This window comes from Bemisia tabaci, chromosome 5, assembly GCF_918797505.1.
Source record: "Bemisia tabaci chromosome 5, PGI_BMITA_v3".
NCBI lineage: Eukaryota > Metazoa > Arthropoda > Insecta > Hemiptera > Aleyrodidae > Bemisia > Bemisia tabaci.
In genome coordinates, this window is record NC_092797.1 from 56,376,588 (window position 1) to 56,393,954 (window position 17,367).

At 39.7% G+C, this 17,367-nt stretch overlaps 3 protein-coding genes across 10 annotated transcripts in view; 1 reads left to right on the top strand and 2 right to left on the bottom strand.

The window, feature by feature from the left end:
- The window catches only part of LOC109030867 (uncharacterized), a 34,775-nt gene extending 33,484 nt beyond the window's left edge, over positions 1–1,291 (bottom strand). Inside the window, exon 1 of the mRNA XM_019042048.2 lies at positions 1,131–1,291. Coding sequence (XP_018897593.2) covers positions 1,131–1,148 — 18 coding nt within the window. The 5' untranslated portion in view covers positions 1,149–1,291. The remainder of the gene's footprint in view (positions 1–1,130) is intronic.
- The window catches only part of LOC109030869 (sex-regulated protein janus-A), a 143,128-nt gene that overhangs the window by 26,782 nt on the left and 98,979 nt on the right, over positions 1–17,367 (top strand). The window contains exons 1-2 of one of the 2 annotated variants that reach the window (XM_072300998.1): positions 15,595–15,751; positions 16,349–16,564. In XM_072300998.1, coding sequence (XP_072157099.1) covers positions 15,721–15,751; positions 16,349–16,564 — 247 coding nt within the window. In that variant the 5' untranslated portion in view covers positions 15,595–15,720. Of the gene's footprint in view, positions 1–15,594; positions 15,752–16,348; positions 16,565–17,367 lie in introns of those variants that run through there. The other variant, XM_072300997.1, reaches the window with a different exon arrangement.
- LOC109030868 (uncharacterized) lies at positions 2,946–13,114 on the bottom strand. Of its 7 annotated transcripts, none has more exons than XM_019042051.2 (3): positions 12,716–13,012; positions 11,366–11,821; positions 2,946–6,630 (listed from the first exon to the last, which is right to left on the bottom strand). In XM_019042051.2, exons 2-3 carry the CDS (start codon positions 11,793–11,795, stop codon positions 6,362–6,364), a joined length of 699 nt encoding a protein of 232 aa, XP_018897596.2. In that variant the 5' UTR covers positions 11,796–11,821; positions 12,716–13,012; the 3' UTR covers positions 2,946–6,361. The 7 variants fall into 7 exon arrangements, with proteins under 7 accessions (XP_018897596.2, XP_072157088.1, XP_072157091.1 ...); XM_072300987.1 differs by lacking the exon at positions 12,716–13,012 and adding an exon at positions 13,028–13,114 and having other exon boundaries at positions 3,212–6,630; positions 11,366–12,688; XM_072300990.1 differs by lacking the exon at positions 12,716–13,012 and adding an exon at positions 13,028–13,074 and having other exon boundaries at positions 3,212–6,630; positions 11,366–12,270.

A 17,367-nucleotide genomic window follows, 5' to 3' on the forward strand; every position in this document is an offset into this window, starting at 1 on the left:
TGAGGAAAAGTCGTATGGATCTGCAGGCGCTGCCAAATTTCCCTAGATAAAACACGAATTTACTCGGAAAATTCTGAATATTATCATCTAATTTTTCAGACAGTCCTGTTCAAAATTTCATTTATAACATCTGAAAATCTCAAGGTAAAATATGCTTCGCTTTCCGCAAAAATAAACATTTATCGAAGGAAATTTGGCAACTCTCGAATATTCATATGGCGTTCTTCCTTAGCACGGCAGTATAGAACTCATAGTGGTCGGATCCATATTTGGAGAAGATTCCGTTTGCCTAGCCTCTTACCTGTGAGTAAAATGAGTCAATGGCCAGGACTCTTATTGGAAATCAACTTTTAATAACTTTGCTCAACGATTTTTTTTTTTACATTGATTGGAAATATAAATATTTAAAAGTTGTTCCAATTGCCTCTGAATCCGAAGACTTTGCGTTAGTTGATTTTCACTCAATTTTCTTCAAAATTCATTGAGATTCTAGATGTATTGAGATGGTACTAATTTACACACGTTGCATAGTATAGTATTTTAATTTAAACGTTACATCGCAGCTAATGACAACAATGACCTTTAAACTCAAAATTGAGGTGAAATTATTTTGAAATTTGCAGAATTTATTCCGAGACCTGGTTCCTTTCTAATACTCTCAGTCCGAATAATCTATAAAATCCAGTATATTCAGAAAAAAAGTATGGTTTGAGCGACAGTGATGAGTATGATTACACCAATTGGCTCCACTGTAACAAATACCGTAACTCTAATCGCGTTCACCATGAGTGTGGTAAATGTTAGCAGGTGTCTGCTGATCTATACTCTACACTACAGTCCTGCCGTGCTAAGTATGAACGCCGCAAGAGTCATCAGGCGTTGCCAAATTTCCTTCGAGAAAACACGAATTTTCAGGAAAATTTGTGACCGATTTTCCACAGGATTTCGTTCGTAATTTGACCTAAAAAGTCTACAAATTTCAAAGAAATTTGGCAACATCCGAATGCTTATACGGCGTTTTTGCCTAGCACGGCAGATCACTGAAGTAGACCCATAGTAGAGTCTACCATACTTCTGGTAAAATTTGCCATATTTTTATTCAGAGTACTCAAAAGCAGGGAAAAACTTACGTTTGTCGCTGAGCCCATTTCGGCAAAATAAAAATCCACTGGAGAAAACACTGGAAAATTGTGAGGAAACTCGGGAAAATAAAGGACTTTAACGAAAGGAGGAACCGGTTGCGGGAGAGGACGGAACGAAAACTGACCAGGCTTCGCGAGGATGCCAAGAACCAGGTGTCGGCCAAGGGCCCGCGTCAGGCGTCGCGTCGCCCTGCGCCAAGGTCACGCGTCGTCACCCGCGACGCCACGCCACGCAACGACGCGTCGCGGCGCGCCGCAGCGCTATGCCGCAGCCAAACGCCAGCGCCGACGCGGCCCACCGATGCGTGGGAGGCTTTTGTGTGCTTTTACACCCGCAACCATCCTCCGTGTATCATACTGCTATGCTCAGGAAATGTACAGTAACTCCTCGAGGAAGTCATTACAGAGACCCCAGTACCTCAAAATGTATCTGTATGTACTGTTGTAGAAAAACAAGGGGGGAAAACGGGAAACAAGGCTAAAATACACAATTTTAAAAAAAAACAACGTTTTGATTCTATCAAATGAAGGGAAATCCAATTGGACGCACTTACGATAAAGAAGAACACATCCACGCAGCAAATTGATAGTACAAGCGGCTGATGGCTTTTTTGCGTAAATGCGGGTATCTCAGCAATAATTGAACGGGTTTTTTATTCTGAACTCGAGCACCGTCATACCAACGGGTTTCACTGAAAGATGAATCTCTGGAACTGCCATTCCAAAGATGGAAGTCTTGGAGCCATCTATGATCTCCCGTTCTCTTTTGCCCCCTATTATGGAAGTTTTCCACGGGAAAAATTGACTCATCTCCATTTTAAGAATTCTCCAACATTGTGAACTATTTTAGCCGCTTTGAATCAGCAGAGGGGAAGCCATATTTTTTCGTGGATAACTTTCCACCGTTGGCGATTTTTGCAAGTCGGCAGTAATTTGTTTCGTTCATTTAATGTAAAAGATCGATATTTTGAGACGGACGACCTCACCGAAAATCGGAGAATCGATTGCTCGCATTTAATACAAGAAATACACTGTTGTGAACCTTTAAGAGCCGATTCCATTTTTCACTATTAAGAAGTTCTAGCTACAGATTGTGGAAATACACGCAAAGAAAATAAGTTGCCTGTTTCATTTTTCCTTAGTTTGTGGCCCTGCACCGAGGAATAAATCTTGATCCGTAAAAATATCAAATTGAATGATCAAATCGGCAGGGCCGGATTTACTTACTTGCCGCCCATGGGCCGCCTGTATTTTGCCGCCCCCTCCCCCTCCTCATTCGTTTTGAAACATCAATAAAAACCATCAAGTGAACGTGCTGGAGGAGGAGGGGTGCCTAAGACTCGTTTATTCGTGTTGGACACATTTTTTGCGAAAGCCCTGTCAACACTTCTAGCAAAAGTTCACGGTATTTTGCGCGAAAGTTAAGTTCCTTATACCTATCTCTGTGTGGACAAGGTCTTTCGTTTATGATAAATGAACGAAAAAATGATGAAAGAATAAATATAAATGTGGTTTAATAGTTTTAACTTCCGCCGCCGCGCCGCGCGGACCGCACTGTGTTTGTTGCAATGCGTGAAATATTCCTACAGCCTTGCAGGCGCTATGCGTTTTTTCACGCTAACCGCTGCTGAACGCACTGTGTTTGACGCAATACGTGAAGTATTCATGAAGTCTAGTAGGCGCCATGCGTTTCACGCTGACCGCACTGTTTTCGACGTAATGCGTGAAGATTCATGCAGTCTTGTAGGCGCTATGCGTTTCACGCTGACCACAATGACCGCACTGTGTTTGACGCAATGCGTGAAGTATTCATGCAGTCTTGTAGGTGCTAATATGTGTTACATGCCGACCGTCGCGCTGAAGGCGTCTCCTTTTCATCTAAAGTCCTCATCATCATTGCTCTCTGCGCCGCGCCGCTCCATGCCAAATTGCGTGTTTGGTTTCTCTCTTAACTCGACTAATTAAAGGTGCTGTCTCTTGTATCACTGAAAGACGACAAAATTAGAAATTACTATATTCTCAAAAAATGAGAGATTTTGTCTCCTTTTCTCGTTTATAATTTTTTTTCTTAACCGATTTTGTTTATACCTACATTGAAAAAAATTCAAAATTTGCCGCCCCTAAATTTGCCGCCATGGGCCGCGGCCCATGTGGCCACCCCCTTAATCCGGCCCTGCAAATCGGTATCAGAGCATGAAGGTATGCCCTACAAAAATACAAACAAACAGGAACAAAAAACTCAAAAAACGTCAAATTGAACCGGAATTTCGGCCCTTTGAAGTTTCCAATCGAAGAGATTCATTTAAAAAAAAAATAACTAATGTGACTCTGAATCTGCCATAACCAAAGCATGAGATTGCCGGGTTCTGATTCAACGTCATGCCATCGACTGACACGAAAATGAGTTGACCAGCAGGCTGATTATTGAAATTGATAGACAAAGCTATGGACATAGAAGACGAAGAAAAAATGGAGTAATCCTTTTGGTGGAAGTGGGCAGTTCCAGTGGACAAAGAAGGCACTGATAGACTATCAAACGGGAACCTAAGAGAGACCCTAGTAGCTAGTCCATTATCCCCCTCCTTAGTCCAAAACAACCTCCCGTTTCAACCAACCGGATCGCTCCATTTTCCTCTGTCTTCTCTGTCCATTGCTTTATCTACCAATTTCAAAAATCAGTCCCCGGCTTGCACCCTATTCTTTGGGACGGTAAAGGGTTCTACCTCGTAAGCTCCAGATCGGATTTTATTTGAGCCGACCCGGCAAATATGGCTTACAGAAAATTTTGCCTCGGTGGACGATCACAAATAGATGAGATTCCATTTTCACACTGATCGATACTGTTATCTTGAACTTTCTTCAGCCGAGAGCTGAGCTAGATTCTCCCTTGATTCTTCGCTCTTGACTCACGGCCGCGGAGTCATAATTTCCGTGTTGGGTCCGCTAATGATCTGCATAGAGGCGCTTGACAAGACATCAGTTCCTCGCCGATGAAAAAACACGTCCGCTCGCAGAAAAAGGAATCGCTCTATGCTAAAACCCCGCAAGTCCGTTTTCTCTTGACCCCAAGAGCTCACAAGACATGCTTCAATTCGAGGTTCATCGTCAAATCAGCGTGCGAGGTTCCAACATGGAGTGGCTCGAATATTCGTGCTCTGAATGAAGACGCATTGTGATGAATGAGTTCGAGTTTACCACTTGAAACCGACAGTTGCATCAAATTGCATCTTGTTTTGTTTTGTCTTTCTTCCGCTTCAGTTTTTTCCCTCCCGACTCCGTCCACTTACGCCGAAACTGAGGTCTCTATTTTTCCCGCGCTTCTTTTGCGTTTTTATTGAGTTAAGTTTAGGGCCTCATCACACATTGGTATGCTCAGTATTACGCAACCGGTATGCGCTGATTATTTAATATACAAACAAGAAAACACGGGAAAAAATGGTCAAAGCTTATTTTTTTAAAATTAAGACAAACTACTCTCTGATGCGAAGACACATTTTTTAAGGTAAAAGACACTTCTTTGAGTAAAATAATTTTTTTAATTCAAACGAGTTTTTTCCTAATTCAAAGAAATGTGACTTTGTCATCGATGACAAAATTAACTTTCTTCGAATTGAGAAAAACTCATTTGAATTTAAAAAAAAAGAAAAAAAAACTTTCGATCAAAATCTTTTTTTTTACTTTATACAAATTTTTCTGCGTCAAAAAAATTTTGTTGTGTTTCTGCAAGAAAAAGTAACAATAATTTTTTTCCAGTGAATATAATGAGATTAAAACTCGATTTAACTGTTTATTTCAACAGCGCTTTGCGAAAGTGACACATCATCATTCAGAGATTTAGAAAAAAAAAAAAAAAAAAACCAACGTGCGGGAATGTAGTACAACTAACGTGGCAACTGTAAAAATGCAAAAACACATATATTCCGGTTAGCAACGCTGCAGATTTCCTATCAAAATTTATTTTTAAATGAAAAAAAAACCTCAACTTCAAATCTTGAAAACTACCCTAATCTTAAAATTAGGGTAGTTTAGGGTAGCGAAACAACTTAGTGCTGAGCCCTAACATTTTAGATCAAATGGAGCCCAGCTAAGGCAGTAGTACTGACCCCTACAACTTTAGGGTCCAGCCTTACAGACTGTAGGGCTCAAGCACTACTACCTTCAGCTGGCTCCATTTAATCTAAAATATTAGGGCTTAGCGCTAAGTTGTTTTTACCACATAAAGAAGAATATTCCCCGCACAAAGAAGAATAATATTCTTCATATTCTTCTTTGTGCGAAGAACATTCCGTGGAAAGTTCAAGAAGCAGTGTTGGTTCGATCTTCTTTGATAAAATAAAATGGGAGGAGGGATTTTGAAAAATCGGTAACGAGACACTCGTTTTTTGCAGTTTCACTGTCACATTTGATAGCGTACGTGAACCGAAGATTTTAGAAATGTTATACCTCTCACGGCGGATTTTTATGATTCCCTGAAATTAAGTTTCTATTCGACAGCAGTGGCAATTTTGAAAGTTGGCAACACTGTTTTTCCTCTATTTAAATCAATTAAAAATATCGATTTTAGGTGAAGCAATGCCTCACCATGAATCGATTGTTTTACGGGTGGTTTCACGATAACTGGAATAGTTTTGTCGCCGTAACAGACAACACATTTTTCGGTCATATTTTTAGCAGTTATGATAATCACTGGAATTTTTTGCATTAATCTACACAGGGTCACGTTTTATAACGCTTTTCAAAAATGTATCGCTCTACTTTTCAATTTCAATTTATAAATGGCCGAAAATGTGCTGTCTGTTACGGTGACTTTTTACCGCGTAACAGTCAGCACATTTTAAGAATTTACGTAATATTAATTGGATTACATTTTGCAATAAGGAACCACCATTTCTGGCCCATTTTAGAAACAACATACTTGCCATTGGTTTCCCTATGCAGATAAGTGCTTTTGTGGGAGAGCCAAAGATAGTGGTTCCTTTTTGCAAAATGTAATCCAATTGAGAAGTAGAGCAATAAATCATTAGAAATCGTTATAATACGTAACCCTTTGAAGATGAATGCGAAAAAATTCGAGTGATCATCATTTCTACTAAAAATATGAGCGAAAAATGTGTTGTCTGTTTCGACGACAAAACTATTGGAGTTATCGTGAAAGCACCCTTACATACGTTTAAATGGGGGAAAAAGAGTGTTGGAAACTTTTCGGAGTGGCCACTGTATCAAACGACCTTGCGGCATTTTCCGGCAGCGTCTCTTTTCTTGCCCTCTTCACAGGCGACCTCGGGGAGGTTCATGATGGAACCAAGCACTGCATCGTCGCCGCCACCCCTCTCGCTTCTCGCTTTTAATCCCATGTCCAAAGTGGTCTCGCAACGAATTTCATCCATCACTCCCGGAAGTCTATCTCCTACAGATTGGATCCTCTCTGAAGATCTTCCCGATGCGCGCTCCTCAGGTGACGCGCTCCATTCCTCGGGGTGTTCTGCCTCTGTCAAAAGAGTTTAAATCTCAAATAATTACCGTGCATTAACCGTATTTTGACGTTGCGCAATTCTCAAAAAATCCGCGCTCCTGTGGCCCAAGGGCGTATTTCAATTGCCACGTGAGCCCTCTTCTCGGCATAACTCAATGATTTCCGGGGCTCAAGTGGATAAAGAGGTTTAGCCTGTGTCATACCATCAAAATACTCCATCAAAATGTCAAGGTCGAGTGCTGTGATTGGTTCAAGTCATCGAATAAGCCAATCACAACACCTGACCTTGATATTTTGATGGAGTATTTTGATAGTGCGACGCAGGCTGTATGCCCTTACGCTAGAGGAGCGAAGTGTATATGGCCGTTAATTGGTCCATTCGACGCCATACAAATTCAGAATTAAGCTATCGACATCGTTGCGTTGAGGAGTACACAACTGACTACTATTCGGAGGCCCGACCACAGACTTTGACTCCTTTTGATATTGATGGAATGAAACTCCGTTCCATAGGGAAGCGCAGAGTCGGATTGGCCATGCGTCCGATCTGCCATTGGCAGATACGCCCCCCTGACGCATCCAAGACGCACACATAGCAAAATAAGATGAGAGAAAAATTATGACCGAGAGAAAATGTGGAAAATTCATAAATGAACGGAGAAGAGAAAGTAAGAGTAAAGAAAGGTCTTCGTACGCATGATAGTGATGAATGGAGGTTGGAGGTCCTGGAACTATAAACCGGAAATAAGTCCCCAGAGACGCCTGGGCCTAGAAAACTGCTGGAAAACTCATGTCTTAATTTTTTTAAATTTGCTGAATTCAAATTTTGTATCCGTGGCTTAATATTTTGAAGAGGAGAATGTGAAAAATTCGGACAAACTGGTTTAATCAAGCTGTAAGTAATGACAATTTTTTCACTCACTAGCAGACATTCGATTAAATAAAGTGTGCAAACTTCCGCTATTACGCTTTTAGATTTCGCAAATACGCGAAAAATTAGTCACTCTTTGTCGTAAAATTGGCTTTGAGGCATTGAAAATTCTTCTCGATCATAGTTTTCGAAAAGGGGATGATGAGCGTCATTGAGTGAGGAAATCAAAATAGCTCTCTAACTTTTGTCAAGTGTCAAACTACCTATGCATAAAATTTCTAAGATCGGTAAAAAATTATTTCCTTCGAAATTTTCACCTGTTTGGTAACATAGGGACGCTTTATCAACCCCCCCCCCCCACCCACTTTCCTCATCCGCCACGTGTTACTCTCTCAGAGGAGGTAGTGCAGTCAATTTTTAGACGTGCGCTCTTTTGATTACTTGAGAGACCCCTAATTTTTTTTTTTTATTTTTCAAAATGATAATTGATTAGAATACATCCTATTTTCGGTTGTGTTGCTCACGTAACCCTCGAAGCACCACCACAAATGTGACAAACGAAACCAACACAATATGAAAATAGAGCAAATGGAAAGACGGCGCAGAGATACAACTATTCGTGCTTGATGGATGTCCGTGTTGCATCTGCAAAATTGAAGGCGCGATGACGCGAGCTGTGAATTCGCGATGTCCCGCAGCTCTGTTTTATGCTGCCAATGTCGTGAGAAAAGTTAAGAAACGAGGCTCGATTATTACGGCTCCCCTATTTACGGCCGTGTTGCTCATAAAGTCTTAAAGAACCGCTAAAAATACAAATAAGACAAACTGAAACAAACACAGTATGGAAATAGAGCAAAGTAAAAGGAGGCGCATTGACGACGGCGCAGAGATACAACTATTCGTACATGATGGATGTCCGTGCTGCATCTGCAAAATTGAAGGCGCGTTGGCGGTATGCGTGAACTCGCAATGCTCCTTTCTATGCTGCCTGTGAGGTAGTCGCTCAGTTCGAGAGAAAAATTTAAAATGCCCGATTACGTCCCGACTTTGTTGTTCCTTAATTTTTTCTTATTTCCTCAATTTGAGGTTAGATTTTTTTTTAATGCACAAATATTTACAGACCCACATCTACGGCTCGTGCGTATACCGCAGTCTTTCACAACTCGCGTAGCTAGTTTTTTAAACAAGTCTCTTGTCAATTATTTGACCGGGCTTCACATCTAGGGGTTAATGAAAATATCATTAAAATATGACTGCACCGTGTTCGCAAAAAACTCTGGATTCACGAGGTGGGCCAAAAGAAGCCATTTCGATCAGTCAGTGAATTTTAATAAAATTTAGTTATGTTTAATCTTGCGAAATTAGGCTTCAAATGTTCAGTGATGTACCAAAATATTGTCATTGCCGACAAAATGATTGTTGAATGGGACCTCTTGCAGCCTGCTTTAGATCTCTGGTGCATTTAATATACATGTATCTTTTCATTTTTGCTTTTCTTACTGAACACCTTGTCTCTCCTTCAACATTTCACCTTGTACTTTCTAGATTGAATGTTTCATTTTTCGATGAGGTTAAAAAAATCGTATTGGCGTACATATTTCTCGGGTTCATGAACCCGAAAATGATGCATCATTTTCCGACTTTTAGTTTTTAAAAGCAGTATTATAAGTTGCAAGGTCTGGCTCGAATCTTCTGGAAATAATGATGCATGGATGCGTCTGGTACCTAGCTTTGATTTTATATATTTTTTTTTTCATTTTACAAGTCTCTCGGTTACTAAAAGTGTTCAATTTTGCAATTTTTGCTCTGTGCGATTACTAATTAAACTTCGAACCTGAAAATAGCGCAAAATTGTGCTGATTTGCCAGAAATTTCACTATCACGCCCCTTAAAGCCGGCTAAGGGTCTACGCCCTGAGATGTGAGCCAGTCCGACCCTGGTAGCACCCTATGAAACGGACCTGTCCCATAGCTTTCAATGGAACAGCCGAAGTCTGTGGTCGGCGTTGCGAAATCTCCTCCGACAAATCACGAGCTTCCGGGAAAATTTGTGAACGTTTCTCTTCCGATTTTGCACGTAATTTGATCGGAAAAGTCTGAAAATTTCAATGGAGAATATTCATAACTTTTTTCAAGAATGAATATTTTCCGAGCAAAAAATTTGGCAATGCTTCCATGTCGTATTTACTCAGCACTACAGCATATTGAAGAAAATATTTCCGACCAAAAAGCGCTCGAAAATGTCAAACCCGACCGATGTCTGGCGGTTTGATGTTACACAATGCAAAAAGTGTAGTTTCGAGAAGAAACTGTTTAAAGATATAACTTTTCATGTTCACTGCACTGCTAGATAGAATTGAGACTTAACGCCCACTACATATTGGTGGAAAATTTAACTGAAACGCTTGCAACCCACGTTTTAGAATATTAAAGACTTTCCCGAAAAAATCTCAAAATCTGATTTTTTACTTAACACTGCAGATTATTTCTGCTCATTTTGCCCCTTCGGACTATCGTTTTTTTTCTGTAGACGATTGTTCATTTTTTTCTGAACAAAAAACAAAAAAAAAAAAAATCACAATAATTCCCTGGATAAGGTATACGAAGTTCAGCATTCTGATACGAACATGTTTCTTAGTCAAAATTTCACGTAGAACAAGATTTCCACGACGGAAAATAACTGAAATTAACTTCTTACCAAGATAACTTCTCGCTCAAGAAAACTCAGTGGTCTACGTGAGTCAAATCGCACACTAAACGTTACCGTGGCAGTCTCCGCGGTGTGAAAATATCGCAAACCCAATCTTGACGTTTTGGCTCAGCTATATAGCAAATTGTTCACCCTTCAAACAATGAAGGGTGGGAAAGGAGCGATGCTCAATTGAAGAAGCCCGCAGAAACCGTTGTAAGACGCCATTTGACTCAAACGTAGAGTATTGCGTTTTTTTTGACCGGGCAACTCAAATCTCCCGTGACCAATATAAAATGAAAACGTTAATACCTCTTAGCTAGGAGTTAATTTTAGATGTTAGAATCGTGAAATTTTTGTCAAGAAACATGTATCAGAATAATTAAATTCGTACCTTGTCTAGTGGTCCATTGTTTTTGGAACTTATTTCAGATTTTTCTCGGTCTCACAAAAAATATTCAGTGAAGATTTTTTTTATACTACAATGGAGATGTTGCATGCGTGAGGAATTTGCGATTTGACTATTGATTCTTATGTAAAAGTTCGCGAGAAACACGATGGTCCCTTTGATTTTCTCTGAAATCAACTCCCAAGCTTAAACAACGCTCACAAAGTTGAGGCTGTAATGGAGGGAATATCCCACGCTATCCTAAGAGTCCACGTCTACGTCAAGACAAACTCTCCATGCTGAGATAGGGAGCAAATAAATTAGCAGGATTGCCGTGTTTTCAGTTTTAGAGTCCGCAAGTAAAGTGGCAGCCCTGTCAATGTATTTCCTCCCTATGTTTGCATGGAGAGTTTGTCTTGATGTAGAGGTGGACTCTCAGGATAGCGTGGGGTTTTCCCCTATCCCCTCCATTACGCCCTGAACTTTGGGAGCTTTTTTTGAGCTTGGGAGTCGATTTCAGGAAAAATCAGTGGCACTATCGTGTTTCTCGCTAACTTTTACATAAGAAGCAATGGTCAAATCGCAAATTCTTCACACATGCAATATCTCTCCATTGGAAAGCGTAGTCTCAAACCTTTACCAGCAATGAGGTGAGGTGTTTTTGCCAGTTTGTTTAAATGAAGGCGCAGAACCAGCTCTTTTACTCATCTCTTCGGAGCTGCATCTGCAGCCTTGCGTTCCGTCTCCCTTCGTTTCGACAGGTAGGCAAAAACACCTCGCATGTATATGAACCCTACTCTTACCTACAGGGATTCTTTCGCTCGGCATGTCAGTGGCAGATTCCGATACAATGGGTTCCAGAGCAGTCTCTCCTATTTCCGGGTCGATTACAGTCCTTAAGTGGATCGGCGCCACGACCAATGGGCTGGACTCCGGTAACTTCGAGTCTCCATCTGCAACGGGAGCCAAGTCGACGTCATCCTGGATGTGATTTAGGTCGACGTCATCCTTGACGTGAGCCGGAATGACGTCATCTTGAAAAGTTGCCTCTCCGAGTGCTGCAGCCGCTATGATATCGGTCGTTAAGTCTTCGTCCCCGATTGAGACTATTCCAGAAGAGGTGTCGCTTTCCAGTCTGTCCGCCTCTCGCATGACGGTGAGGTGCCGGAGAATTTTGTCCATTGTTAGGTTGTTCGGGAGGGTGGCTTCCTCGACCATGGCTTTACCGCACATGCAAGGGGAGGAACTTAAGGGTTGAACTAAGCGGGAGGCCAGGAGACAGAACAGTGTTAGGAACATTATTTTTTATTTATTTTTTTTTTTTTAAGTTTTTTCCCCCTTTGAGATGTATACCCTTAGCGCTTAAGTCGCTGGTTTGGTGTTGTATTCCTAAAATAATCGGTGCAGCAGAATTTAGGCGAATAAATATAGTACTTTCACTGAAGTATTTGAGAGTTTAATGCACTTCACGTAACGCACAGATAAAATATCATTCAATATCCATGAAGATTCATATGGGAAATCACAGCAGGCATGCAACTTCGCTTAGAGATGCTGCTCCTTTACGAACCTCAACAGATCTGAGCCACTGCGAACACTTTTTACGATTTTTTTATTTTTCAATCGTTGAGAAACCCTTCACAAATCGGGTTACAGCTGTTGTCGTTTCCGCTCGAAGGAACTAGCACAATTTTCACACTTTTCAAATCTGTTTGTTGATGGCATTATAATATGCAATTAAATTAGGTACACATTTTTAGTGATGCAAAATGTTAAGCACGGATGGATTGATGTCAATGAATATCCAGGAATAAAAAAAGAAAATAATTTAAAATTCGGGGGGAATTCGTAAAATAAAAAAGCTCCAAAACAAAACAAAAAAGGTGTTGGCGAAAATCTCTAGAAGTTCCAACAGCGAAAGTCTCGTCTCAAGGACGTAGCAAACTAAATCTGGGCGGAATTGTGGATACATATCTTAAACGCAACTGCTATCGATATACTATTGAAGGTATCCATGCTAAAATTTGGGGAACTCGTTATCTGAGATTTGCTTATTCTTAGCACTCGCGTTCAGAAATTGTTAAACACCATACTTTTTAAATGTATTCACAACGGCTAAATATACACTGAAAAAAAAGATCGGTAGAATTTACCATTCTTTCGCGCTGCAATTCACACAACGTCAATTCTGCCAGAAGAAGGGTAAACGTTGCTATATACTGGTGCAGGTAACTATTTCTTTGGCAGAAGCGACTTGAAGATTGGCAGAATTTACCATTCATTCACGCTGTGTGAAATATAGCGTGATGGAATGAAAGTGCTACCAATCTTTTTTTCAGGGTATATCCAAATTTTAGCCACACACAAACTTGCGGGCAAGAGAAAATTGCCATTAAAAAAACGCAAGACGAAAATTCGAAAATGCACAATTTTTAATAAACAGAAGGGAAATTTTCACCACTCACTACAAAGTAAAAACTGAGGCGATGAGTCTCACGATTAGATTACGAATGCGCTAGACTGGATAGGTCAAATTTCGAGAATTCTTCCTTGGTCCTGCTTATTTTTTTCTCATCAGTAATATAAGTACCTTTGACCTCTATAATGGCGAATCTGTACAGAAAAAATTCTGCGACATGTAGGCAGCAGTTTTTAGATTGCGCCACTATGTTTTGCACAGGCTTTCAAATGTGTATCGGTTTCTTATTTTCCTGAATCAGCGTTTTGAATATTGTGATAGGTAATCTTCATAGACTTGATAATATTTCAGGGTTTTTTGACCAATCACATCAACTATTCAGCCTTAATAGCGGGTTTTGGCGTGCCTCCTGAGAGAGTGGAGAGAAATTGATATGCTAATACTATCCGGTCTCCAAGACCGAAATGAAAACTCATAAGGCGGAAGATATTCATCTATTATTGATGCTGCGCATCAACCCGTAGGTATATAAATTGTACCAACATTACAGCCTGTAACAGCGACTTCGTGACAATATTCGATTTGTTGTTGTAGAAGTATAGAAGAGCAAAAGTCTAGAGGAACTCTCTTGATGTAGCTACATAGGTTGTCCCAAAAGTACTGCACGTTTTTTTTTTTTTGGACGCACGGTAGCAGATATCAAAATGCGGTTTGTGTAGTCTTAAAGACAGAGCAATTACCGATAAAACAACACAAATCCGAGCTCTCTAAGTCAAAAAATGACCAAGTTACAGGGTTTTGAAAATGGCTTCCAGAGGGGACCCCTACGGAAATTTTAGCTTCTTTTCTGGAGAAAAAAAAAAAAAAGATTTAAAGATTCAAGATCAATTGGTTTTATTAAATCAATTTTACACAATCTTACCAAGATTACTGGCATTTAATCCTCTTCACTTGACAACTGGACACTGGTTTCCTTCTCAAAATACCTTCCATCGCTTGCCACACAGCGCCGCAACCGTTCTTCCCACTTCTTCAAACATGTTTTTTCGAATTCTTCTTGCCTGATGTTCTTCAAGAAAGTTTCAACAGCTCTTTTTATCTCGTTGATGGAGTTCAATTTCCTGCCTCTTAAGCCCTTTTTCAGCGTAGGGAATAACTAAAAATCGCAGGGCGCAAGGTCCGGGCTGATATCATGTTGCCAACTTCATTCGATCGCGATGATTTCTCTGTAGAATTTTTGATTAATCAAATCTTTGTTTTTTCCAGAAAAGAAGCTAAAAATTCTGGAGAGGTCACCTCTACAAGTCATTTTCAAAACACTGTAACTTGGTCATTTTTTGACTTAGAGAGCTTGAATTTGTCTTGTTCTATCGGTAATTGGCCGGTCTTTAAGACTACACAAACCGCATTTTGATATCTGCTACCGTTCGTCTAAAAAAAAAACAATCAACTCTTCGTTTTTTTCCCGGAAAAGAAGCTAAAATTTCCGTAGGGGTCCCCTCTGGAAGCCATTTTCAAAACCCTGTAACTTGGTCATTTTTTGACTTAGAGAGCTCGGATTTGTGTTGTTTTATCGGTAATTGCTCTGTCTTTAAGACTACACAAACCGCATTTTGATATCTGCTACCGTTCGTCCAAAAAAAAAAAACGTGCAGTACTTTTGGGACAACCTATGTAGATCGAAACAGTTCATCCAGTCGAGCTAAAATTTTGAATCTAATCGAGCTGTCGCGTTGCGTGGCAAATGAGTCATATATGCTGGAAAATACGAAGAAAAATTGAACAATTTCAAATCTACGTGAAGTGTTCCCTTCGCGATGAAACGGGGACTAAGCACAGGTAGATTTTAAAGTCTCCCTTTGACCAATAATAGCATCGAATCTTAAGTTTCTAGTGCTAGTAGAACATGCATTAACTCCATATCTGAAAGCGCGTTATAAACTTTTTCAGATGGAAATTAAAAAAAAATCCACAGGCTGGAAAATATAGTTGGAAAAATCCTGAAAATTCCCCGCTTCAGATGGTCGTCCGGGAAAAATCGCAAAGGAACATAGATTTTTCATTATTTCCCAAAGCGATTCATAGACTTGATAAGAGCGTGTATTCAACTACCTCAGATGGAAGTTATAGAAATTTCAATGGGCGTCAAAATCTACCAAGAAAAAAAACCTCAGGATTCTGCGTTGCGTATAAAGCACATAGGAGAAGGAATCCCCAAATTCTAAGATTCGGCAATTTCCAGCTTTTTTAAACGAAACCGATTTTTTTCCTTCATATAAAATCCTTTCATCACACATTCTGAACTAAATACCTGTTTTTTTTCTGGTATTAAAATTTTAATTTTTTTTTTTTTTTTTTTTTTTTTTTTAAATTACCCTAATGGTGGTGCTTTATTAATTTTTTAAGAAAAAAAAAATAAAAAAAAGAGGAAGAGGAAAATCAGCTTTTTGAGACAAAATTGATTTCCATTGCATGGGTCATTAGTCTTCATATCCTCTGCTACTAAACTGTCATCAGTGTCATCCGGACGTTTTCATTAACATCCTCATTTTCAAATTTCGCGCGGTATACGATAGTGCAGCACTCTCTTGGCTTGGACCCGCACTAAATTGATTGTTTACAATTGAGCCGGTTATCACTAAATATAACCTCTAAAATCCCCGGACTCACTTGGATTTTTGCGTTACTCTCAGTGTTTTCACTCAGTTTTCTTGAACTGAAGTCAGGAAAGTTAATTGTATGTTTGCTCTTATTTTCAAACATTTTCGAAGTAAGTTCCAGCTCAATTTTGTATTTTTACTTTACAAATAAGTATGTCCCACAACATAAACTATTACTACGGGATGTTACAAAACACTCAGATTATTTTTTCAGCATGTGTTTTTTGGTGGGAAGTTGTTCTAAATTATGTGAATTTGGAAACATGCATATAGAAATAATACAGATAAACACTCGCATGTGTCAGTGTGCTCAATACCTCATTAGACTTGTTGCTCTTGAAATGCGTTGAAATGTGGTAAGCGAGTTGCTTAGAGTGAGTAAGAACTTCTCTCAGATTCTACAGAGGTCAATCCCTGAATGAATCCTACCAATAGTTGCTACTGAAAAATATCCAGTATTTTCATCTTCCTGGTCCCTTAATTTCTCTGCCACGGTACAATCTCGTGTCTGAAATTGAAATGTGAACTTGTAAGCCTCATATGAACAGGATTCATTTACATTCGACACATTGACCGCACATAAAGTGTCGACAGGTTTCATCTTATTATATACATATTTTATAGAAAAATTAGTACATCTAATCCTCTCCATTTATACATGCAAATAAAAAATCTCTTATAAGATTTGTTTCTTTCAATTTTTACAGGTCCTAGTGTAATTAAAGCAACAACTGTCCATCTGAGAACTTCCACAATGGCTACAAACAATGCAACCATGTCACCTAATTTAGTGTCAATCCCGGAAGTTGAAATCGATCCTCAAGGAGTTTTTAAGTATATTTTAATGAGGGTCTATGATGATGCTGGAGACGGAACACCAAACAAACTCGTTGTCAGAGGGACCATAAAAGGAGCCTATCATGGTGAGAGAAAATGCCCTCCTTCTTCTCTTATTTCTTAAGTATTTGTGGTGGAGACGGGGCAATGAAACAACATTCTTGCATTCCCCCACAAAAGGAAGAGATGAAATTGTTTCATTGTTCGTCAACATAAAATTTAGAATTTCATTGCCTCACACCAAACTAACACGAAATACTTTCAAACGCTTGACCTGGGGATGTAAAACAATTTTATTTCCAGGCACCCTGCTCTTTTCTTGTTGCACTGCTCTTCGGACTTCCAGAGGGGTGTTTCACAGGAAAATAATCTACAGGGTCCCCACATTCGCAGGGCTATGAAGTAAAATTTGCTCACAGCCTATCACTAAAATTTAGAGTGCAATGCCCTACCCAATGATAATTTGTCTCATTTGCATGCAATTGCCACAGGATATTCAATCGATCTGTGCTGTGAGCTTTTTTGCACTGTCCCACAAGATGCGGAGCAGTTTGATGATTTCGATGGTGTTCTTAGCAGTCTGAGGCTGGTAAAAGTCATTTATATGCTTTGCTATTGCCGGACAAGAGACTCCAATTTTTTTGACGTCTGGTGTGAATCAGAATTTGTGCATTTCCTTGCATTTTGCAGGAGAATGCAAATCTGCAGGGCAAAGAAATTTTTGTTTTTTTAATGCAGGGCAGTGTAACCGAGATACCAGTATCTTAAGTTGTTGCCATTACTCTCTCTAGGTTTTTTTTTATTCACCTAGGTGAGATGTAAGTTAATTTTAGGGGCTGTTCAAGTGTTACGTAAGGCACTTAGAGGGGGAAGGGGGGTCAAGCTGAGA